This window comes from Amyelois transitella, chromosome 9, assembly GCF_032362555.1.
Source record: "Amyelois transitella isolate CPQ chromosome 9, ilAmyTran1.1, whole genome shotgun sequence".
Classification (NCBI taxonomy): domain Eukaryota; kingdom Metazoa; phylum Arthropoda; class Insecta; order Lepidoptera; family Pyralidae; genus Amyelois; species Amyelois transitella.
Genome location: NC_083512.1, coordinates 10,337,035 through 10,364,239, shown reverse-complemented (window position 1 = coordinate 10,364,239; position 27,205 = coordinate 10,337,035). Strand labels below are relative to the sequence as shown.

Sequence of the window (27,205 nt, the reverse complement as noted above, 5' to 3'; positions counted from 1 at the left end):
TTGTTTATTCTAATAAGTAATGAGATTTTAATAAAAGGTTTGGTTTCAAGTGATTGCACGATTTTTGACGTCAACCTCTGTAGCGCAGATATCCGTTGCGTATACGCCTGAAAATCATTGTTTCAATTTTCTAATTGTAACAAATATTAATTCTTCCAATAAATCCTAATAATTGTTCCATAAATATGTGGTGACGTGTTTCTAATTGTAATTAAAACTTGACGGGTGTATAACATGAAATCGGATTAAGTAATTATTATTTATATTTCCGCGGTAAGAGCATAATGTGCCATGTGGTTCCCGGCACCAATAAATAAAAGAATAGGAAGAACCACTCCATCTCGTTCCCATGGATGTCGTAAAAGGCGAGTATGCGAAAGGCTTATAAACTTGGGATTCTTTTTTTAGGCGATGGGCTAGCAACCTGTCATTATTGACGGCCTCTGTGGCTCAGCGGTACTACGCTTGTCTGTGACACCGGAGGTCCCGGGTTCGAATCCCGGTCAGGGCATGATGAGAAAAGAACTTTTTCTGATTGTCTTGGGTCTTGGATGTTTATCTATATAAGTATTTATTATAAAATATAGTATCGTTGAGTTAGTATCTCGTAACACAAGTTTAGAACTTACTTCGAGGCTAACTCAATCAGTGTAATTTGTCCCGTATATATTTATTTATTTATTTATTTATTATTTGAATCTCAATTCTATCATTAAGCCAAGCAGCGGAACGTGGCCTGTCAGTCAAGACTATTGACTCTGTCTATCTCGCAAGGAATATAGACGTGATTATATGTATGTATGTATGATCATTATGAGTGTCCTGTCTGTATATTAATAGTATTCATTGATAACGTAATAAATCAATCGCAGAAAGCGTTCGTTACTTTAAGGTTTATTGAGTAACTTTTCTCATATTTCCATCGGGCGAATGAGATTATTATTTGGCAGTTTGGGTAAACAAATTCTATTCAATTTTGTTTTCAGAGAAACCCATTAGTCAATAAAAATGTAGCTTATGTACATATTTTTATCTTAAAGACATATAATTATATTCGACTAGGTTCAGCCACAGATTTTTTCATAGATTTTTTATGATGAACTCAACAAATTACTAAATACATATATAGGGTAACGTCTTTATCCCTTGCGGGGTATACACAGCCAACAGTCTTGAATAGACTGATAGGCCACGTTCAGCTATTTGGCTTGACAGAAGAATTGAGATTAATTACTAAAAACAACAAAAATTATTGAATTTTGAAAAAAGAGATAAACAAAACAATTTTAAACTTTTATAATAAAAATGTAATAAATTATTTATATACATTACCTTTAATTATTGCTATAGACTAAAAATTAAAATACAAGTATTGATCTGTTTAAAATAATATTATGTTTTACTTACAAGGATGATCTTTTATATCAAACACCTATACTATTATGAAATGCAATGCCAACTAAACTATTTTATATTTACTACGAAATAAAAATTAAATTATTTTGTAATTATTTGGTTTGCAGCATTTTATAACTCGTTTTTACAGATTTATAGATAATGCGTTTAACTATACAATGTGAAAACTACCGATTTTTTTCTGAAATAAACGTTATTATAACTATAGTAATGGCAAAGTACTCGTTTATATATATGTATATGAAGATGTAATGTAACATTTCATCAATCATCATTCAATCAATAACTACATACAATGAGTTGTATATCAGTCACAAATTATCATCTAATATAGTACCTACTTACTCAGTCGATAATTACACTAAATATTTCAAAATGATACTTCTTCAAAATTAATTTTTTTTTATGGACATTTTAGCATATTTAATATAGACGTGCATAAGCGATAACAAAGTAGGAAAAATTACGAACTATTTATTTTTCAAATTAACTTTCGAAGTTTTTAAACTTGTAAACTCACAGAGTTTATATTCTCTCTCTTTCTACCTCTAGGTAAGACTTATACCTTTTTAACGCTCATGAATAGTTTGACTCTCTGCAGTACCCAACACTCTCATGAAAATATCCATAAAAAAATTTAGAAAACATCATAATCTGACTATACATATCTAATCAACTTTTGCTCTTTTAATTTCGAACAATTTGACCATATTTAACCCCCAAAACATAGCAGACACTACGTAGAAGACCTGCAAAGCTGTTCCCCAAGTTGGGTTGGTAGTTGACACGCTTCTGGCCACAAAAGCCAAGGCCGAGCAACGGATAACTTCGAGTAAGGGAGCGTACTTCGAGTTGTCGAAGAGCATCCCTATGATAGTCAGTGATGCTATTGTGTAAAAAACGAAGATAAGAACCGAGATTGGGGTCATACCCTGTAACAAAGAAATAAGTTTATTGTGATATTTTATTTACATTTAAATTTTTATTAAGCCTTAAAGCTACAACAGATGAATAGATACTTAAATCGTTTTCAGATTCTTAACATTTTACACATACTAAGTTCTGGTACAGTAGTTATTGAATAAATAAAATATTCATGAGATGAAATTGGTAAAAGTTGTGCAATGGTTAATGTTGAAAAAGGTTCTCGGAAGATTTATTAAAAATTCATTAATCGACAATATAATTATTTTTCATTTCATTTTTTTTTAATTTATAATTTCATCGTTGATTGTTCCGTCGATCGTCTGCTAGATGCTTTATTTTTATTAAAAACTATATCCGACCTTAGATATCCTTAAATGATATTTACTTCTGTTAAGTATATCAAATTTAACAGAACTTACCATATATCTAGCGGCCAGCTCAAAGAATCCATACAAAACCACAGAGTAATGCAACACCAGGTATAGATTGCACCACGCTGGTAATTGTACGTCGTATTTGTCGCGTTGTTGAACCTGAGGAAAACATTATTTATTTAAATTAAATTTTATTTCATAAAATATAAATGTATAGCACAATTGGCGGACTTAATGCTAGAAGCATTATCTACCAACCATTGGGTCTGACAGAGAACTTTATGTGGGGTCAAACTAAATAAATATATCTATACCTACACAAAATATAAAATAAAATAATTATAATATACATATATAAAAACTACAATATATAAACAATATACATAAATAAATAGGTGCAGAGATTACCGAAATGAGTGAAAACATTTATATAAGTACGGTGACTTGGATGTGCGAGGTCTGTTCTCACCTTTATCATTACCTCGGGGTCAGTTTTCAGAGTAGACAGAACTAATAATCACATCATACAATTGCAACGTTTAGCTGAATGGCAATAATAGAATCGAGATTCGGGGTAATGACAGGTTGCTAGACTATCGCCTAAATTAATTTTAAAATCTGTCTTTATAGCATTCTGACAAAATATATGCTGATATAATGATAAAAATTTTTATTAAAAAATGAATAAAAAAATGCATAATTTGATAAATTATGCTATGCATGATAATATTAGGTTTAGTTACCACTGAGTAGTATTTAAACGACTAACTAAGTAAGTATACTTCGAACAATATTTGCTAGTCTAGCTAAATTAAAGGCACACAAAGACAGAATTCTATAAGGAATTATCGATAACGACGAAGCGTTAACCCTAATTAGTATCGTCTCTAAACCAAATTACTTGAAAAATCTGCAATATTTCTCTAAGGTCCATCATATATCGTTATCTTTCGGGATAAAGTATGGGACACGACCTTAACTCATGGAGAGGAGCCTGCAAGATTTTTTTCTATTGGGAATTTGAGTGCAATTTGTCTTAATCAGACTAATGCTTCAATAAGCGAAATGATTCTATCGTCTCTGCGCAAAAAGTCTCGTCAAAGCGACTCTTGTCTGACCCCCGCAACGCAGGACAATCTTAGCTATATTATTCACGATTATATATTCAGTTGAGTGAATGTGCAACTTTTCTCACTATTTGTAGGGTACAAATAGTGAGAAAAGTTGTGAGTAATTTACCGTAGAGAGAGATTGTGAGAGATTTTGTGAGTAATTTAACTATTAATCATAAACTTATTGCTACATAATCACATAAAGATTGGAACTTGTGCATTTTTCCTTGTGTTTACTTTACACCTTACTTTACCAAGGCACAAATTTAGAAGCCCACATTGTAAAAAAGCCATATTTTAATTTTAATTTCAAGTTTAATTCGTATAATTCTTACAATTTATAATAAATTTTAGCGTAAATATATCCGGAACAAATTACACAGATTGAGTTGGTCTCGAAGTAAGTTCGACACTTGTGTAACGAGATACTAACTCAACGATACTATAATTTATAATAAATACTTATATAATTATAACTACAATATAGAATTTCTCATCACCTGCGACCTAAATTGAGCAGCCGAGCTCTCAGTTAAAGTGGCTGAACTAACCAAATTAACTAAATTGCCAACAGTTATAAATAACCCGGATAGAATAATTAACCTAACGAGGGTAATGCTTTTATCTGTTGATGGGTTGCGGTGCTAATTATTTTATACGATAAGTCAAGTTATACATATGTGAATTATTTCATAAGTTATAATAAGATATCAAATCAAAATCCCCTATTTGTCTCAAACATAAAACTTGAGCTTTACTAAATGCTCAGTAGGTAATGAAAATGTATTTTATTATTTAATACCTGTATATAAAAATCTATTAATTTATTAATATGTCTTAAAATACAGAGTTAATACAAAAATGCACACATATATATATACATATTGTTCAGTTACTGTCTTTGATAAATAGTAATTTACGTGGTATTAACAAAACAACTAAAACTTCATTGTTCTTGTATTCAATTTCCACAAATATATATATATATATATATACATATATAAAGAAAGAAAGGGAAAGAGGCGTGATTTTATGTATGTATGTATACATATATAAACATAACATTTAACTTGTACTATTTTAAATATTAAAATACAATGAGATGGTAAATTTTGCTCTTGAATTTGTCTCACTCGTCACTTTTTTTATTTTTGTTCTTTTTCGTAATATCATTTTTTTTGTGTCCAACAATAAAACAACAAATATAAAAAGTTTGCACATTTTCCAAACACATATAGTCACGTCTATATCCCTTGCAGGGTAGGCAGAGCCAACAGTCTTGAAGAGGCTGATAGGCCACGTTCTGTTATTTGGCTTTATGATGGAATTGAGATTCAAGCAGTTACAGGTTGCTAGCCTATCGCCTAAAAGAAGAATTCCAAGTTTAAAGCCCTTCCCTTACTCGCCTGTTACGACATCCATGGGAAAGAGATGGAGTGGTCCTATTTTTTTCACGCACGGCACGGCAAAATATAAGAAGTGAGGGGTTTATAAAAATATATACATATAAGCATTGTATGATTAATAGTAAAAGGATATGACGAATGATTCAAGGAGGGATTTAATCCCGGAAAAACGCTGCGCCGTGGGGATTTCAATAGACGACTGTGAAATAAATCATAATCTTTACAGTCCCTTTACATACCTGTTGCCACGATTTTTAATATTAGAAACATTCTAATACCAACTAATATTTAAAATGCGAATGCAGATTTGTTTGTTTGTTATATCTTCACGCGTTATCTACTGAACCAATTTTACTGTAATAACTAATGTACCCTTTTTTAATTCTTACTTTTTTCTTACTTAATTTTCTTTTTTTTTAATTTACCGCCATCTACAAAAAGTAACGAATTAAACGCCACCTACAAACAGCGACAATTTAGCGCCACATACAAAAGAATACGCAAATCCCTCGGGAACTTTAGTTTTTACCGGGATAAAAGGTACCCTTGGTCCTTCTCCAAAATCTTAATTATCACTACATAGTATAAAACAAAGTCGCTATTTTAGTCTGTTTGTCTGTATGCTTAAATCTTTAAAATTACGCAACGGATTTTGATGCGGTTTTTTGTAACAGGTAGAGTGATTCAAGAGGAAGGTTTTTATGTATAATTTTTTCCGAATTTTGCACCCGTGCGAAGCCGGGGCGCTAGTATAGTGATATTTTAAGAAGATGAATTGAGTAGATATTCCGTTAAGATGTAACAAACATATAAATTCAGTTTGGAGAAAGAATCAGGGTAACTTTTAACCGCGGAAAAAACTATAGTTCCTGTTGGATTTGCGAAATACCTGTATTTTTTGTAGGTGGCGCTAAATTAGCGCGAGCGGGTCGGCAGGTAAGAGCTAGTACATTAATAAATCCCAAAGGCGTTTATTTATATACAAGGCTGTTAGGAGGAGCGTCAAGCCCTCGCCTAAAAATGTCCCGCTGTAATAGTGAATGCCCCTCAGGCAAACTATGTTCTCATAGTCAAAATAATGCGTTTATTTATTTTCCCTAATATTCCTAATACCAATTATTCCTGACACCAAAAGCACGTTCGGGGCGGCTCGCCAATTAATTTTCAATTTCAATGTGATTGTTTAGGTCTTTTGACATTCCTCCTGTTTTGTGTATTCTGATGCCAATGGTAATTATTTTTTTGGCGAAATAATACAAAGCTTTTGGGAATACACCCACGGAATTTATAAATAACATGGCAATAAAGAAATGGATTACTTATTTTAATATTGATATTATGTACTTATTAATTAAGACCGATAAAGAGATGGATTGACGGCGTAAAGGATAGTATGAGTAGAAAGAGTGAGATGGCAAGTGACAGAAGTAATTGGAAAAAACTAGCATACTGTTACGAACCCACGTAAAAAGTAACAGTAATCGATCCAATATGGGTAAGGTTTGCTTGCAAAGGTTGCGAAGGTCAGATGGGAGTCGCTTCGTGTGAAAACCTGACTCACCCAATCCAGGATCCATGGTCGAAGGCATACTCCGGGCTCCTCTCCAGAGTATTAATGATGCAACTGGGTCTAAAGCCACTAAGAAGAAGCTTTCGATTACGTAAGATGTTATACATGTGATCCCGGAAAGGTAGACAGAGCCAACCTTTTAACAAGATCCTTGTATAACTCTTTCAGACCTTGATACGAAGAACATAAATATACTTACGTCAACTTTAAGCGCCTCCTCCCCCAGCCGTGGGGTCCCAGGTTCCCAGCTGGGACCCCAAAATACTGCTCGGAATTTATCTCCCACCGACTCAAAGCTTCTGAATTTTTCAATTACGTATCCCGTGTAGAAAGCCTGGAACAATACGTGTTTATTTACAATGGGGGTTAGAAAACGGGTGAAACAATGTTGGCTTTTTTGTTAGAGCTTTTATGTGTCTGTTTTGAGATTTAAGAAATCTAAAAAAATCTTAAGTATTGTATATTATATTTAAGATTTTTTTTTTATTTCTCCTCACTCAGACCTCACAGACCTCACTCACTATCCACAGCTAGACAATTTTATTTTGTTTGGAAACAAAAAAGGCGACTGAGGGATAAGCCAATAGTCTTGAAAAGACTGATAGGCCACTTTCAGCTGTTTGGCTCAATGGTAGAATTGAGATTCAAATATTGACAGGTTGCTAGCCCATCGCCTAAATGATGAATCCCAAGTTTATAAGCTTATCCCTTAGTCGCCTTTTACGGCATAAATGGGAACGAGATGGTGTGGTCCTATTCTTTCTTTGCTCTGTATGTGTGTTTATATGTAACGACACAAAGGTGAAAAAGATAGCATTAGCCGTCAGAATGGCAGCCGCGATAATGTCACGGGAATATAATACTCTTCACTGACCTCTTGAGGGTCGACAACAAACGTATAGTCGGCGAACATTGTCACAAGTGTCCTTTCAAGGGAATTGGTTTACCCTCTTCAATTATTGGCGGATTCTGTGTTAACGTGAAACATATATCTACTTATAACAAAGGCCTACTTTTCTAAATTTCGATAAGAAAAATCTGTTGTCTGTAAAGTCGGTTTACTGACGATAGTTGAACGTGACAACGTCTTAAGCAAATACTGATGGAATGGTAGCATTTTACAAAATAAATTTTATTTTCATTTGTTTAATAGATTTGTATGTACATATATAGAGAAGGAGGTATACGCTGCCGAACGCGAAGGCCGATTGTGCCTCTTTGTCGCTCGTTCCGCGCTCTCGCTTGCACTTCAAGCCTTACATGGAACGCCTCAGAGCGAAGTAACGCCGCATGAGACATGTTTTTTCGTGCGTGCAGCCGGCTCAATCGAATTATAAGACGTTGTCACGTCAAAAAAACTAATAATAATTATGCTTCTGTCCCGGAAGGTTAGGCAGAGGCTAAGTCTTACCATTTGTCACATAATTATATCTAGATAGAAGTTACTCGTGTTTTGATTATAATTAATAAATTCAAAAATTAATAAATTCAAAAATTATGTTATAAGATTACATAACATAAGAGTGAAGAGTCATCAAAAGACTAAAAAGCAACGTTTGGTCATAAGGTACCGTGTGGTTCCCGGCGCCAATAGAAAAGAGAATAAGACCATTCCATCTCTTTCCCATGGGTGTCGTAAAAGGCGACTAAGGGATATGCTTATATACTTGGGATTCCTCTTTTAGGTGATGGGCTAGCAACCTGTCACTATTTGAATGATTTGAATGAATGAATGATTTGAATGTTAATTCTATCATTAAGCCAAACAGCTGAACGTGGCCTTTCGGTCTTTTCAAGACTGTATGCTGTGTCTACCCCGCGACGGATGTGGACGTGATTGACAGTATGTCACAAAATTTTACATTGATCATACTCCTTAGCGACATCTGTTTCAATTTTCACCCCCACACATTAGTCTTTGGCCCAACGAAATGTAATATTACCTGCAAATATAAGGGGTTGAAGGAAGGCTGGTTGTAAATGAGGCCGTAGATGATTTCCACCTTATCTGTCTCCGGTCTGAAAGTCCCAAATATCCGGTCCCAGATTATGAGAACCCCTCCGTAGTTCACGTCCAAGCAGTACTTGTTGCTTCCTGTAACAGACCAATATTTTAAGAAAAATACTTAAAATTGTTTATGGATAACGATTTTTCTGGCATCAGATCTTAAAGCAATGTAATTCCTTGAATAGTAGAATTAGTCCATAAAAAAACTATAGAGAAATTGTTATTATTCTAGGTTAGCACAATAGACAAAACAAATTTGTGATTTTGATTGTAGTGGTAAAGTTTTTGATAATACATTTTTAAAAGGTACCTAAGTAAATTAAAAAACATCGTTTGAACGCAAAATTTTGAGCCATCTGAATAACTTTGAACTTAACTGAAATAGGTCTTAGGTTTTCTAGAAACATTGCTCTTTTCCTAAAACAATATTCAAGTGGGAATATTATTTTAGGATTCCTCAAATAAGGCTTGACGGCCTCTGTGGCGCAGCGGTAGTACGCTTGTCTGCGACACCGAAGGTCCCGGGTTCGAATCCCGGCCAGGGCATGATGAGAAAAGAACTTTTTCTGATTGGCTTGGGTCTTGGACGTTTATCTATATTAGTATTTATTATAAAATATAGTACCGTTGAGTAAGTATCTCGTAACACAAGTTTCGAACTTACTACGAGGCTAACTCAATCTGTGTAATTTGTCCCTTATATATTTATTTATTTATCATTTCTTATTTAAGGACTTAAGGTCTCTATTGAATATAATTCTTTAAACATTTCGTTTATTGCGGACGAGAAAATTGTGTGCAGTACCCGGCCTTAATATAAAATTGACAAACTGTGATCACGTCTGTATCCCTTACGGGGTAGACTTTCAAATTTTAAAAGACTGTAAAGTCACGTTTAACTTTTTAATAAAGTGGTTTGAACATTCATTCCCTTGTACCTACATAAGTTACAATTGTTTCATTTAAGGCTGAAAATAAGGCTAGCATAAACAATGCTAATTAAATTGGTTCAACTGACGGTGTTTGAGGTTTCAACCTCTGACCACAATCAGGCTATTGGATCAAACAAGGTTTCTAGTCCGAAATGGAGTCTGGGAGCTAAGTTATAGATAAACACGATTTTACTATACCGGGTGTCTTTTAAAACACTATTGAATTTGCTTGAATCATACATGCATACATAAAATCACGCCTCTTTCACGGAGGGGTAGGCAGAGGCTACATCTTTCCACTTGCCACGATCTCTGCATACTTCCTTCGCTTCATCCACATTCATAACTCTCTTCATGCAAACTGGCAAAGGGTCAGGTTCAGAGTACCCAAAACGGCCGAGCTTGCTTGAATCAAATGTTTTAATTCATCATTATTCCTGTTGGTGCCGGGAACCACACGGCAGATAGAATTTAATATATAAATATTAAATATATACGGCACAAATTACACAGATTGAGTTAGTCTCGAAGTAAGTTCGAGACTTGTGTTAGGTGATACGAACACAATGATACATCAATGTAATCATTACATCATACCTCATTCATTAAATCTGACAGGTGTTTTAGAAATCATACGTAAACTGATGAAAATAATATCGTGTTAAACATTGTTTTACGTAGCTAAAATCATATTCTTAACGGATAAAGATTTTACGACACAGATAAAAATAAACTCGTAATTTTTAAGACCAAGAATTGTGTTGTGAATCATAATGAGGTAGGTAATGCTATGATCAGAATAAATATTGGTTTTGTTAAAAAGTCGGTATCGATTATCGTCTTAATAAGTGCTGAACCGCTTTCTGTAGCCGACATGTTCAATTATTTGCTCAAGTAAGCGAGGTTTTCTTTCTTTTAGGTAGTAATAATATTATGAAGGCGAGTAGAAGCGGTCTATTAAAATTGTTAATACAAGAAAATGGGTCGGTTTTTAGCTATTGTCTTTTGATCTTGTAGTCTTCATTCCTTTCCGATGGAGACATCTAGTATACGCAACAAGATTTTGACGCTTTCATACATAAATTACACACTTACGTCTATATCCCTTGTAAGGTAGACAGAGCCAACAGTCTTGAAAAGACCGATAGGCTACGTTCAGCTATTTGGGTTAATGATAGAATTTAGGTTCAAATAGTGACAGGTTGCTAGCCCATCGCCTAAAAGAAGAATCCAAAGTTTATAAGCCTACCGCTTAGTCGCCTTTTACGACATCCATGGGAGAGAGATGGAGTGGTCCTATTCTTTTTTCTGTTGGTGCCGGGAACCACACGGCACTGAAATAGAATAATTCCACACATGATAATTACAACACATGAAAAAGATAATTACCATGATGAACTCTATGATGACTAGGTGTGTTCAGGATGTACTCCAAAGGTCCCAGGCTCTTGATAGCTTCCGTGTGGATCCAGAACATGTAGAGGTAGCTGAACTGGTGATGCATCACGAACTGAGCTGGGGGTATGGCCAACGCTAGAGGCAGGTAGAATACCTGCGAAAACAATTGAATATCTATACTTATATTATAAAGCTGAAGAGTTTGTTTGTTTGTTTAAACGCGCTAATCTCAGAAACTACTGAAAATTATTTTTGCGTTGAATAGACCATTTATCGTGGAAGGCTTTAGACAATATAACATCACGCTGCAACTATAAGAAGCAAAGAAATAATGGAATATGTGAAAAAAAAACGGGGAATATTATTCATCCTGGAGGGCTTCAATGACGCCCAAAATAACTATTCCACGCGGACGAAGTCGCGGGCACAGCTAGTAATAAATAAATATAAATATGTACTTTATTTTTAAAATATGTATACGAGTATATATGTACTTTAGATTAAGAAGAATATGTACAATGGCGGACTTATCTCAATCGGGATTTCTTCCAGTCACCAAAATAAAAAGGAAAATTCAGAATCAAAGAGAGTGGTGTGTGGTTCCCGGCACCATTACAAAAAAGAATAGGACCACTCCATCTCTTTCCCATGGATGTCGTAAAAGGCGACTAAGGGATAGGCTTATAAACTTAGGATTCCTCTTTTAGGCGAAGGGCTAGCAACCTGTCACTATTTGAATCTCAGTTCTATCATTAAGCCAAATAGCTGAACGTGGCCATTAAGTCTTTTCAAGACTGTTGGCTCTGTCTACCCCGCAAGGGATATAGACGTGACCATATGTATGTATGTATGTAAGAGACAGCGCACATTGAAAGCTTTGTTGTTTTGGAGAATATAGAAAGTCGCATTTGCCTCTTACACCGAGATGAGCTTCAGTGCTCTGTGTTTCCGAGATCCACGAGTTAGATAAATTGTAACTAGGAACGTAAAAGTAACTGTTATAATAACCTTGTAAATTATTAATAATTCTAGTGATAACATTAATTATTGTTATGTGATAAATAATAATTGTAAACAAACGTTATAATTGTTTGTTGCAATTACGATTATAACATTGTACTTCCAACTTCCATCTCTCTTGTAAGGGTGAATTCACACTGAGGAGATACGCGATATTCCCATGATGGTATTTATTTACTAAATCATGTACCAAGAATGTGCAGGTCTCCTCATGATATTTTCCCTTACCATAAAAGCATCTGTTAGTATTCAAACTAATGTACATAACTTCTGAAAAAGTAAGCCGAGGTGGGATTCGAACTGGTGCTTTTACACGCATCACGCATTCTAACCGGGCACCTCAGCTATTCGACTACCGAGGATCTGATCCTCCGATGAAGAGAGATTCATTATCTACTCATATATATATACTACTTATATATATATATATATATATTTTTTTTATCTGTTTGATTTCCTTCCACCCAAAGGTTGACTGGAAGAGATTGCTTTAGCGATAAGTCCGCCTTTTTACCATCTATATCTGCTTTGTGTTGTTTTTTATGTTTTACTCTTATGGTGCAATAAAGAGTTTTATCTATCTATCTATCTACTCGTATCTATCTATCTACTTACAAATCCACACCATCCTTGCAACACCGATTGTCTGATGCCGACTCCCATGTTGAAGTCCTCAGACGTGTGGTGCACTTGATGCTGGGCCCACAAGATGTGTACCTCTGAAACAAAATTACAGTTATTAGTGTCCTGGTAAAGGGTCAGGTCAAAAGTACCCGAAACCGCCGAGCTTGCATGAAGAGAGTTATGAATGTGGATGAAGCGAAGGAAGTATGCAGCGATCGTGGCAAGTGGAAAGATGTAGTCTCGGCCTACCCCTCCGGGAAAGAGGCGTGATTTTATGTGTGTATGTTTGTATTAGTGTAAAATCAATATCTGACAGTCCGTGTGGTTTCCGCCACTTCCCTTTCTCCTTTCATCTTTGAACATTTCTTCAGCGTTTATTATAGCAGGATTATGGAAATATATGTGGAGAGGATGAATGAAAGCAGGTTGACTAAGCAGTTATACAAGGAGAGTGTGGAGGGAAAGGTCGGAGTGGGAAAGTCTAGACGAGCGTATCTTGATCAAATTAAGGACATCCTGGCAAAGGGTCAGGTCAAGAGTACTCGAAACCGCCGAGCTCGCATGAAGAGAGTTATGAATGTAGATGAAGCGAAGGCAGTATGCATAGATCGTGGCAAGTGGAAAGATGTAGTCTCTGCCTACCCCTCCGGGAAAGAGGCGTGATTTTATGTATGTATGGAAATATGATTGGATTGGGTCTCATGGCTTCCTGTAGCTGTGTGGGGCAGACGCGTCTCCACACGACAAAAAATGCGGTATTTACCATGCTATGTGCCGTGTGGTTCCCGGCACGAATAGAAAAAAGCATAGGACTACTCCATCTCTTTTTCAAGGATGTCGTAAAAAGCGACTAAGGTAAATGCTTCATTTAGGTGATAGGCTAGCAACCTGTCACTATTTGAATCTCAATTCTATCATTACAGCCAAACGTGACCTATCAGTCTTTTCAAGATCGTTGGCTTTGTCTACCCCGCGAGGGTTATAGACGTGTTTATATGTATGTATGTTACCATGGCAAGCTCTGTGCATCCAGTAGTAACAGAAGTCTACTCCCAGGGCTGCGGCGTACCACGTGACAGTGTGGTCCCAGGGTAATTCCAGCAGCCTGTAGTTGGAGTATATCCAGGTGTAAAGATAGGACTCCGCCCCTCGCCATATTAACCTGGAGATGGGAACAGATAATTTAATTTTTCCATCAATATGTACTGGCCGGCAATGCCGTGTGGTTCTTGGCACTTAAAAATAGGACCATTGCATATATTTCCCATGGATGTAGTAAAAGGCGACAGATTATTCTTTTTAAATTATTTTATGACATTAAAATTAAAGATTTAACGGCTCCTGTGGCGCAGCGGTAGTACGCTTGTCTGTGACATCGGAGGTCCCGGGTTTGAATCCCGGCCAGGGCATGATGAGAAAAGAACTTTTTCTGATTGGCCTGAGTCTTGGATGTTTATCTATATAAGTATTAATTATAAAATATAGTATTGTTGAGTTAGTATCTCGTAACACAAGTCTCGAACTTACTTCGAGGCTAACTCAATCAGTGAAATTTGTCCCGTAAAAAAAAAGATTACTTTATATTTTAATAATTCAGTGGTCAAGTTTGCTAAAAAGTTTAACGTGGCCTTTCATTCTTTTTTAGACTTTTAGCTCTGTCTAGCCCGTCAGGTAAGTGGTCTTGTGGCATGAAACTATCAAAGATTCAGATGATATAAGTTCAAACCTTGAGGAAAGCATGTAACTTTGTTAGTTCTAGTTTTCAATATTCTATTCGAAGACATATGAATGCCAATAACAAAAAGCGCACATTTTTTAAAATACACATTGTAGTTTATGGCTTGCAGACTCGTACACCTGACCTAGATTTAAAATGTGAGAGGCAAACAAAAATATACAATGTATTTGAACACTTGTGTATTAAAAAGCATAAAAATAAAACGTTTTTGTGGCAATATAAAAAATTACCAAACGAATCGTTTACTCAACGACTTTTTATACATACATATCATATATATGTCACTTTTTCTCTATTTTAGGGAACCACACGGCACAGGTGATGGTAAATTAAGGATAAACAGACTTACCTTCCGCACTCTTGCAGAATACCATGTGATATGCTTGTTATACCGTCGTTCAGTCGGATTCCCTTCTTGCCTTCCAGTCTCAAGACGATGTGTTCCAGTATCATGAACATAAGAAAATACGGCCATGACTGGAAATAAAGAAAAACAATAATTGCATTCTTCTTCTTCTGAGACTATAGAATGTATGTACCCTTTATTTGATATTTTATGTATGTTTATTATGTATACAAATATTATAAAGCTGAAGAGTTTGTTTGTTTGTTTGTTTGAACGCGCTATTCTCAGGAACTACTGATTCGAATTGAAAAATTATTTTTGTGTTGAATAGACCATTTGTCAAGGAAGGCTTTAGGCTATATAACATCACGCTGCAACTATAAGGAGCAAAGAAATAAAGGAAAATGTGAAAAAAAAAAACGGGGAAAATTATTCATCCTTGAGGGCTTAAATGATGCCCAAAAGAACTTTTCCACGCGGATGAAATCGCGGGCACATCTAGTTAGTTCTAAAAAGTAACTGGGTATAGATTTTCGCTTTTGTGACACAGTTATATCTGGATAACTCTAAATAAACCCCACTTCCAATAAATTTCAATTACCAGAAAATTGGGTGTGATTATTTATAGTACATTGTCATAGTATCGTTTTAATTCTGCTATTCTATCAGATAAAACATCATCCCCTTAGCGTCAAACCCTAATCAAAACGGATTAGGCGCGCGCATCAAAGTCGGGTTATCCGGGAATCGCTGACGGATGAATCGCTGTCTGGTTTAACTTATCCGTGATTGGAACTATTTTCTGAATAAAATGTTGATTTTTCCATGGATGTCGTAAAAATTGACTAAGGGATAGGCTTATATACTTGGGATTCTCCTTTTAGGTGATGGGCTAGCAACCAGTCACTATTTGTATCTCAATTCTATCATTAAGCCAAGCGGCTGAGCTTTTTACGACACCCATGGACACCCATTTCTATTGGTGCCGGGAACCACACGGCACGTAATAAAATACAATTACTTAACACCAATATCTTATTACCTTTCTCAATTGTACGCATACTCTGTCGCAAGCATTACGAAATCATTGTAAGGTGATACGCGCACGCAGTAACCTAACACGGAATTGACTGACTCTTGTCATTTGACACGTTATGCATATCTATGTAATCTTGGTTGTGATTGTGACCTATTTTGTCAAAATGGATATATACTCGTACATACGTACATACATAACATACATACATTCATTCATTCATACATACATAAATACCATATGATTGTACACACATAACATACATACATAGAGTCATGTCCATATACCTTGCGGGTTAGACATAGGCAACAGTCTTGAAGAGACTAATAGGCCACGTTCAGCTATTTGGCTTAGTGATACAATTGAGATTTAAATAGTGAGAGGTTGCTAGCCCATCGCCTAAAAGAAGAATCCCAAGTTTTTAGACTATCCCTTAGTCGCCTTTTACAACCTCCATGGGAATGGAGTGGTACTATTATTTTTTCTATTTGTGCCGGGAACCACACGGCAAAAGAGGGAATGTAATTTTCCTTAAAAATTACGCCTGTTGGATATCCCTCTGAGGCAAAAAAATACGGCACAAATAACGTATTTTTTTTTTTCATTATTATGATCGATGAATATGCTAAATAATAGTACTGAAAGTCGGTCAAAGTATGGCAGCCATGACCGACAAATAGGGTTGCCAGGTCGCCAAACCTAATAGCCGGACAGACCAGCCAGTTCGGCCGGACATTTGACTAAAAAAGCCGGACACCCTATATTATTGAGGATTTTGTCTTAGTTTATTATTTTGTAATAGGTACGACAAAACAATTGTATGTAAAATGTAAAAAGCCTGACAAGACGGACACCGTTTATTTTGGCCGGACATGCGATCAAAAAGCCTAATTATGTCCGGCTTTATCCGGACGGCTGGCAACGCTCCCGACAAACATAGGAAGCTAAGATGTAAGAAAGAATGTATGTAAACATACTGTACCTACAGCATGCATATGCTAGTTAATTTTTCATTGATTCATATAAACAAGTCTATCTCTCTTGCGGGGCAGAAAGAGACAATAGTCTTGCAAATACTGATAGGCCACGTTCAGCTGTTTGACTTAATAATAGAATTTGAATTAAAATAGTTACATGTAGCTAGTTCATCGCCTGAAAAAAAAATCTCAAGTTTATAAGCCTATCCCTTAGTCATCTTTTACGACATCCATGGGAACGAGATGGAGTGTTCCTATACTAAAATGGAAGTAAAAATTGTTTTAACTTTATTTTAAAATAACAAAAAAATGGTTCTTACCTCAGGTAACAGAAATAGCGATTCATTTACAATAACACTTGAGTTATTTACAGGTGTGATCGATGACATTATAAAGATTTCAAAATTATAAAATAGCTTATAAAAGCAACAAAAAAAAAGTATCAGGCAAAAATTTTCACTACAAAAATTCACAGAGCAGTATTTTCCTTAATGTATTTATCACTTCCTTTCTTATATGTTACTATTCTAAACAAATTAAATGCCTTAATTAAGCATGGATTGAAATATCATCGTTTATAAACTTTTTTGCAGGTAAGCAAATTGACATATGATTATTTTGCGCGAATTAATTGCGGGCCAGCGCTTTATTTGAAACTGTTATAGCCTTTGTCCGGGGAGCTTCTTTCCCTCTAGAATATAACCACTTACTTTCCCATGGATGTCGTGAAAGTCGACTAAGCTATAGGCTAGTAAACTTGGGATAGGCTAGCAACTTGTCACTATTTAAATTTCAATTCCACCATGAAGCCATACACCTGAACGTGGCGTTTCAGTCTTTTCAAAACTATTGGCTCTGTCTACCTTGCAACATATATAGACGTGACGTTCATATGTATGTAAAAATAATTATTTATAGTAAAATACGGTAAAACAAAATGCAATAACATATGACATACTTAATTATTATTTTTTATATTGACGATAACTTATTTTTGTTAACTTTTATTAATTACATACCAAAAATGGACTTTGGTACTTACACTAATCAAAATCACAGCTAATGTGCTATATGTTTGTCTGTACGTCGCTAGAATCCAACATATTGCGACATGCATATCAAAAAATTGTTTAGCAATCAAATTTTGTCACATCAAAACCGGTTAAGCGTGAAACAGTTTGACTCCGAAGGTTCCGTTTATTTTTACCACCTTGACCATGAAAGTCAATTGGTTGCTTGGTCACACGACTGTCGTAAAATTGGTGTAATGTTTTCAACTGTTATCTTATAAACCACTATATGATAAAGTTGTAATATCAGTGTCGTGTGGTTCCCGTCACCAATAGATAAAATAATAGGACCACTCTATCTCTTTCCCATGGATGTCGTAAAAGGCGAGTTAGGGATACGCTTGTATTCTAAGGATTCCTCTTTTAGGCGATGGGCTTGCAACCTGTCGCTATTTGAATCTCAATTCTATCATTAAACCAAAGAGCTGAATGTGGAGTTTCAGGTTTTTGAAGACTGTTGGCTCTCCCAACCACGCAAGGGATATAGACGTGATTAATGTATGTATGTATTTATATAAATAAAAAACATAAATAAAATAAATATATACCGGACAAATTACACTGATTCAGTTAGCCTCGAAGTAAGTTCGAGACTTGTGTTACGAGATTCTAACTCAACGATACTATATTTTATAATAAATACTTATATACTTATATAGATAAACATCCAAGACCCAGGCCAATCAGAAAAAGTTCTTTTCTCATCATGCCCTGGCTGGGATTCGAACCCGGGACCTCCGATGACACAGACAAGCGTACTACCGCTGCGCCACAGAGGCCGTCATTATAAGATGAAAAACATACACAGACATGAGAATATGTCTCACCTGAGAGTAAGTTTTCATTTTGTACCCAAATAACATAACAGATATTGTTTCTGGGTTTTGGCATGTCAAACACAATAAACAACCTTGCACAATCAATTACCAACCGAGGTACTCCTTCGGGATGTATTGGTATTTCAAAACAACTCGATTTCAAAGGAAATCGATACATTTCAAATTAAACTGTACACGGTTATACTAAACTAGAGGCCGCCCGTGACTTCGTCCGCGTGGAATTAATCCCACGGGAACTCCCGGATAAAAAGTAGCCTATATGTTATTCTTGGTATTCAGCTACCTACTAATTTCATCGTAATCGGTTCAGTAGTTTTTGCGTGAAAGAGTAACAAACATCCATAATGACATCCTGACATACAAACTTTTGCATTTATAATATTAGTAAGAGTGTTTATATTCTGAGGGATAATCAGCGTTGTTAATTATTTTAATGATGTTTATTTATTTTACAGTAATCATAATCGTAAAATAGCACAAAAATGGTTACAATAAATTGGTAAGATTGTTTATACTCTGAGGAGTAATCAGCGTTGTTAATTATTATAAATAAATAAATATATACGGGACAAATTACATATAGATTGAGTTAGCCTCGAAGTAAGTTCGAGACTTGCGTTACGAGATACTTATTCATCGATGCTTTGTTTTATAATAAATACTTATATAGATAAATATCCATGACCCAGGCCAATCAGAAAAAGTTATTTTCTCATCATGCACTGGCCGGGATTCGAACCCGTGACCTCCGGTGTCACAGACAAGCGTACTTTCGCTGCGCCACAGAGGCCGTCGAATTATATTCTTGTGTTTATTTATTATTCAGTAATCATCTTCGTAAAACAGTATAAAAATATTACCATAATTATTTGACCAAAATAGAAATCCTGTAATTCCGATTCTATGGACTAGAAGAATATTAAAATAGTTTAAAAAATTGTTTCGATCATTATAAATGAATAATACTTTAATTTATAATAGTAGTAGGTAATTGAAATAGTGAAAAATATATTTATTTGCATTAGTCAAGTTAAGACTACAGAAAATATATTCCAATGAACCAACTCAAAATGTAGTGCGATGATGAAAAAAAATCAATTTTTTTTTCTGAAAAAAAGATCCTTCATATTTTCGATAATCTGTTTTATAGGTAAATCTTCATAAGTTAAAACGACATTTTTGTAGCAAAAAGTACAAAATAAATCTTTAACTTTTTAAAGTTGCATTGCCTAAAATCTTACTTAAGACCGTTGTATGATTCCCGTGTTGAAAATCTTACATATTATTATTACATTCCAATAATTCACTACTTAGAAGTTAGTTTCGCTTATCTACGATAAGTTTTGAGAGATTTAATAAATGACAATGCACGATTTCCCAGTAAATTATGTGGGCCCTTAGGGATAAAATTAATTTAAACCCGCCTATGCTTTGATAGGAGTGCGAAGTTGGGTAGGAATACATAAATAACCACATTTGAAGTTTGGGTTAAAATTACTATGACACATGACGCTTAGGTTATACAGCTAATTTGTAAGATGATTTTTTCTGACAACCCTTAATCCTTTCGCTCTCGATAGTACAGGGCCAAACAATGAAAACTATTGATTTGATTGAGTCAAATTAATTATTGATTCTACTTCATAAGGGAAAGAAACATAAATCGATTTATATTAAAAAAAAAAGGGTACAAGGTATCACTTAACGATGTCAACACAACTTATAATAATTAAATCTGCTACCGTTTCCAAAGCCCAGCATTTTCAATGGACGTCAATTTAGAAATTGTAATATCGGTACATTGTCTAGATAAAAAAATTGTGACTGGTATAAAATTAATACGTAAGTATGTTACACGGATAATATGCACGTAGGTAGATACTTACTTGTCTGAAAAAATTGGGGACATCTTCCTTCTTCTCAAACATGGTCTCTTGCGGTGAATGGATGTAGAACATTCTGCCAATAGCTTTCAAATGGCCATTGAACATGTCGGAGAATCCATTCTCCACTGACGCGTTGGCGAACGAAAAGTCTGCCGCCATTTTGATATTATTTTGTTCTGAAACAAAAATAAAATCGTATAAAATAAAACTGAAATAAATAAAGAAACATCGGGTACAAAAATATTTATTTATTTAAATCTTTATTGCACAAAAAAAAATGTATAAAGGCCGGACTTAATGCCGTTTGGCATTCTCTACCAGCTGACCAAACAGAAAAACTTTAAGTTGGTGGTGCGATAATGTGCATTATATATATTATAGTATAAGTACTATATTTAATATACTAATACCAATTCAAGTGCTACTCATTACACATACAAAAAACAAGAACTTTAAAAAATATTTACTCGTACCTACTCGTTTCAAATTATATTATTTTTCACAAAAGTAACGTTTTAATGTAATCTATTTAACTAACTTTAAAGTAAGCTAACATTAAAATGTAAACTTACCAAACATTGAACATAAAATTGACTTTAAACACAAGTTCTAAATAAGTTCAAAGAAAGTAAACAAGAGTAAAAGATCATTATTTTTCCATTAAACTTGGAAGGCTCAGCGGAACATTTTCAAGATTAACTAAACGCAAAAACAAACAGGCAGATATGTAAAACAAATAATTCAGCGAGGCAATTTGTCCACTTGGAAAACTTAGATGGAAAGGCGACTTTGGCAACTTTCGCAATTCCAACTTTCAAAAAGTTTAAAACAAAGATGTGTATTTAATCGAGACTGTTATGATAAACTGTATTTTAATTTATTACCTGTAAAATAAGATTGATAACGATCAAATAAGAATGAATAAGAATAAAATTATTATTAAATTACTTAATTATTAGATAATTATTAAATAATATTTTTATTAAATAATATATACTATAGTATTATTACATTTATAAATAGTATACAAAACTTGATTTCTTCACTTTAATAAAATTTCATCTACATCGATGAGTATCGAAATCGCGAGCAAATCTACAAACCTACTTATAATCACGGCTTTACACTTACGGGGTAGATAGAGAACATTCTCAAAAGATTCAAAGACCACGTTCAGCTGCATGGTTTGATGACGGAATTGATATTCAAATAGTGACAAGTGGCTAGCACATCGCCTACAAGATGTATCCCAAGTTTATTAGCCTTTCCCTTACAAATTGAACTACGATAAACGATTTCTGCCTTACAAAGATTTTGTTACCTTACTGATGGAACTTTTAAATCTTATTATACAAGCCATCTTTCAGACGATAAAAAATACTTCTTAATGGAGGTTCAATTGATTCCTCAGAAATAAAGGGAACATGTGATATTCCGTTTTTTGGACTGTCACAGCCATTAACGTAGCGGAAATGGGATCGTTTTCTTTCACACGATTGCCGAAAGATTTATTTTTGTATCTTTTAATTTTCCGTCTTCCGACAAAATTATAGGTACATATATCACGTGACAAGAACAAACGAATCAATGGATTTTATAAAACCAACACCGGTAAAATTAATTTCATAATCAAGACGAAATACTAAGAATCCTTAGAAGGGAATAACTTTAGCTACACTATTACCGGTTGACATATAAAAAGACGACATTAGGATTACCTACAGATTACATTAGCACATGAACCAAAAATAAAAATTCCGAAGCAATGTTTTATTCAGAAATGAGGCATGTTTCACGTTATTTCACTTTTCAATAAATCAAATTTAACGTATATCTGATATATTTGTATTTATCAAAAAGCTATATATAATTTAGTGTGTAAACCATGATCCCAGCTGGCTAAATAGCATCAAAGTTTTAGAAAAGACCTATATTTCAAGCCAAGGAGGAGGATTACATAAAAAATTATTTCATTACATTGTCATTAAAAACTAAAAGGTATTTGTATATATTGTATCTGTTCTACCCCTGTCCCGTAGATATCGTAAGAGACAAGTAAGTCAATTACGTATGAAATAAGGAAGCTAAGTTCGATGGCGTAATACGAGTAAATAGGCTGTTCTTGATATTCCAAATTATCCTCAAAGAAGAAATATACCAACACAAACTTTTTATAAGACTTTAATTATTTTTAAATTAGATGCACGAGTACCATAAAAACATAAATAGTTCTGTAGGTTTAAAAATATGACATCCATGACATTACTATGGGAATCACGCCAAGGTTAGGAGCCCTACGAGGTAAACGAACTGTATACATTACAATCAGTAATATTACATCAACGAACGCCAAAGTAAGTAGATTATTTATTGTCAAGATTATCCTGGCGCTTTTTCTGTCTTTTTTGTGATCCTATAAAGATAGACTTGTAATGCCAAATACTTTTTTCTGTGACGAAATATGTATGTAACCGATTTATATATTTGTACCAAAGTGTGCCAATTTCTTTATTTTGCTTGCTTAATTTAATTGCTTATGTTTTGTAAATTATATATAATAGATAAGTATAATTTCTGTATTTTTTTATGAATGGTGTGATTATAAGAGCAATAAATTATAAGTTATTTTCACAATCTCTTTTTTAATCTGTGATGAATTGATTTTCATGTATAAAATTGTATTATTCAGTTATTAGTCTAAGATCACTTAGAGTATATTTTTAATGCTTAAATAATTTACTTGTTTAAAAATGTCAAAGGTCTCTTCGAAATGGGAGTCCACTTATCGCGTTATCCAATTATGTCTATTAATAACATTTCTCCAGACCGTGTTTTTATGAAAACCTACTTGTTTGCTGGTCAATATTTCGTATCGAGACCATTCATAAATTATATGAATAATATGATATATGAATAATATATGAATTCTATCTCTTATAGGAAAGACAGTGTGTGCTAAATAAATAAAAATAATAAGTCTAGATAAACGGTACTCTTTAAGTGGGGGCTGATAACCTATTAAAATTGCTTACATTGTTATCAATGTGGCGTCTGGTTGTATCAATAATATTTACTGCCAACTTGACCCTAATTATCTGCACTACAAATTGGCACTTTGCAAGTTCAAGATATTAGTTTACATAAGTTTCCATTTATGATATTATCTTTTTATTTATTAATTTATTTTAAATGCTTTTTTTTTAAATTTCATGCAAGTAAATGTACAACAGACATGGCATTCTCTGCCAGTCAAACCTTTTCTTTTCTTTTGATTTTAATAAGTACCTTCTTAATAAATTTGCATATTTTATGAATAAAGATGGTAAATTTCTTTTGCTGATCTGTTTTAGTTGCTGTATATACCTATTATATCATGTAAATAAAGTAGCTAAATAATGGACCTCAGGGAGGCAACCAAAAATAATTCAAATATATCCAGAGGTCCCGGGTTCGAATTCCGGGTAGGACATGATGAGAAACGAACTTTTCTGATTGGCCTTTTATCTATTTATTATAAAATATAGTGTCGTTGAATTTGTATCTAGTAACACAAGTTTCGAACTTAGTTTGAGGCTAACTTAATTTAGCCCATATACTTATATTTGATTGCAAAAAAAAGTGTAATGCACAGATTCTAATACTACTGATATGAATATGTGCTAAACTTTTGTTCGGGTATGTTAACCGTTCCACTACCGATGCCCAAAATCTAGCAAAGAGTGTCGTAAATAAAATTGTCGCAAAAGGAGTAATTAAAAGCCAAATTAAGTCGTAAATCATAACATCATCGACTAACCGAAATTAATGAGGGTTGTAATTTTCCTACACGCTACTCGCCGTGGTTGCTAATTAAGATACATGTAGAATATTCTTACTTCAAATCAAGAAATCATTAAAGTTTTGAAGGGCACAATATTATGCAACCGATGACTATTGTGCAATAATTGGTCAAAGATGAGTTCTTTATTTTATTTGCTTGTTTTTTTTTTAAAGAATTGAATTTTGTGTTTCGTGTTTGGGTGTAGTGTGAATAAATTGAAATAAAATAATAATGTAATTGATGGCCCAGAAAATATGCTTTTCTCTACATGCAATGTAACAGTGCAGCAACTATTTTTTAAGATAATGTACCCTATGAGATTTATGATTTGATATGATTTCGTTTCGTTAGGTTAGAGGACATATCAAACTTATATCAACCCGTTTTCCCCCGATCATATTCTCTGATTTATTTTGTATAGCTAGGGGTCGGAAAAAAGGTGCATTTCTGCATGTCAGTTGTTTCATTTTTTTTTTATGATCAAGTCAGATTGTCTACTAACTGGCTTAGAGAAACGAACACAGAGTGGATTCTTGTACAAATGTAACTAACTGTGTGGTTCTTGGGGATTCCAATTCCAGATAACCGTTTAGATTTCCTTGTCTGCCAAAGGTCTGTCTTCATGTGGAAAAAATCTGCTGTATATGCATACAAACGTTTATCATGTCTTGACTGGTCTGTTAGGTAGACAGAGCCAACAGTCTCGAAAAAACTGGTAAGCCATGTTCTGCTTGGCAGCCTAATGATTGAGAGATGCGATTCAGATATTGACATGATATCAGCCCTTTGAAAAAAAAAAACTTGTACTTTTTTATATTCAAGTATTCTTTCTCCTGGCTTTAATCCCGGTTGCATCCTCATCACTCTGGAGAGGCACCCAGGGTATGCCTTTAACCATGGATCCTGGATTGGGTCAGTCAGGTTTTAAGACGAAATGACTCCCACCTGACTTCCGAAACCTTTGCAGCTAACCCGTATTGGATCGAGCGTGGTTAAACATGCAGTTGCCAGAATGTGCAGGTTCCTTACGACGTTATCCCTCACCGTAAGAGCATCGGTTAGTATTCAAACTAATGTACATAACTTCGAATATGGCCGAGGTGGTATTCGAATTTGTGCCTTTCTGCACGTCACGCATTTTAACCACTGACGCCCTATTTTTTATGTTCAAGTTACCTGATATAAACATTCCACCAGTAATAAAACAATAATAAAGAGAACGACAAGGTTTTTATGACTTGTTTTGATAACTGCATAAATCTTATCAGTTGTTTATAGATAGCAATGTTGTCTAAGAGATATGCACCGTTAGAGATATTATGTTAAAAATAGTTCAAGAATGTTCTTGAGCTGTATATTTCATACTCGTTATCGACTTTGGTTTTATCCTTGTTAAGAAATTCATAAGACAGGAGTCAGGAATTGGGCAACTGTTGTCTGACCTCCATGACCACGTTGACTCCGTTAGTAATCTGAGCTAGCTGGACCATGATACCATGATTCTCATGGTGACTCTCAACATTCTTGTAGTCTGCGGTCCAGCGGTCAAATCGAAAAAAGTTAACAGACTAACAGACATAATAATTTTAAGTAAATATTTGTATGAAAGGTGAATTTAATATGAATTGTTATAGGAAGTCTATTTTACAATCGCTGTTAATTCAAGAAAAATATGTTTTTCTCGTCATATCCGGAACTAGGGCTTCAAAAATCAGAAAACGTTGTTTTAAACCTTACTGTCTATTATTACGGATCAAAATTGCTTGACTTTAAATTTGCGCCCTTTATGTAAATTTATTATTTTCTCATATAATTTAATCGGTAATAATTCTTATGTGTTAAGGTTAAGGTTAGTTATTGTGTATTCGATTTATTAGAAGTTATGAATGGCGAAGCGGAAACAAATAGATGTTTATCTGTTTGTGTGTTTATGATCCTAGTTTTCTGTAACTTAAGAAGGTAAAGTTACATCTAAGGTTGAGATATCTTATGTTCTTCATAATATCAAATTATATTGAGACTGATCAACACAATCTGTTTATTACATACAACACATTATGTGAAAAATATTATTTCCCATTTTGATCTGAACAAGAACTTATGATTCGTCTTTAAAAATTGAAATGATTTCTTATTCATTATTTTCTTGAAATTATAATAAAAGAAATAAATTGAATAAAAAAAACTGATAAATGGAATACAAAATTATGCTAAGTATCTTTATGTGATGTGCATTATGAAATCAATCAGAATTCAATTTTGTGTTGGGTCCATATTAGTACACCTACTAATAACTATAAACGTATGTAATTGACATATGTATCTTTCTAACGAAATGTAAACATATTATAGCAGGATAACTTTTCAGTAACATTAAACTAAAAATAAATCAATACTCACAGATAAATATAAACAGAATCAAAACAAGACGTCAATGCCTTCACTCAATGAAAAAGTTCACACATTTTAACAATAATTTCTCACACAGTCGATAAATTCACTTGTATTTTTTTTAATATTTAACCATACAATCGCTTAATATTTCCAAAAAGTCCAGTAAGAAAAAATATAAAAAAAAATATTTGACAATTCAATTTTCGAACGTTTATTTTCCGATAAGTGCGCGTGCACTCCGCTATGGACTTCAATATGAACAGTTGCGCTGAGTAGGTCGAGTTTGTATAAATAGCCGAGTGGCTAATCCGG

At 34.1% G+C, this 27,205-nt stretch overlaps 2 protein-coding genes across 3 annotated transcripts in view; one reads left to right on the top strand and one right to left on the bottom strand.

Moving 5' to 3' along the window:
• LOC106142831 (uncharacterized) overlaps positions 1 to 27,205 on the top strand; it is a 192,320-nt gene that overhangs the window by 76,660 nt on the left and 88,455 nt on the right. The gene's annotated exons all lie outside the window — the stretch shown is intronic.
• Positions 1,340 to 27,205, bottom strand: LOC106142823 (alkylglycerol monooxygenase-like). The gene is made up of 10 exons (XM_013344727.2): positions 26,900 to 27,205; positions 20,680 to 20,855; positions 14,875 to 15,002; positions 13,798 to 13,949; positions 12,779 to 12,882; positions 11,135 to 11,297; positions 8,749 to 8,900; positions 7,005 to 7,139; positions 2,763 to 2,876; positions 1,340 to 2,348 (listed from the first exon to the last, which is right to left on the bottom strand). The coding sequence occupies exons 2-10, from the start codon at positions 20,836 to 20,838 to the stop codon at positions 2,085 to 2,087; spliced, it is 1,371 nt and encodes a 456-aa protein (XP_013200181.2). The 5' UTR covers positions 20,839 to 20,855; positions 26,900 to 27,205; the 3' UTR covers positions 1,340 to 2,084.

Bases quoted from the DNA above. Each gene is read 5' to 3' on its own strand.
- LOC106142823 (XM_013344727.2), bottom strand. From the start codon at position 20,838: ATGGCGGCAGACTTTTCGTTCGCCAACGCGTCAGTGGAGAATGGATTC. The intron at 12,883-13,797 runs GTAACATACATA...ATTTTGTTTCAG, and splicing joins GATGCACAGAGCTTGCCATG to AGGTACACATCTTGTGGGCC. The intron at 8,901-11,134 runs GTAATTATCTTT...GGTCTGTTACAG, and splicing joins TCATCATAGAGTTCATCATG to GAAGCAACAAGTACTGCTTG.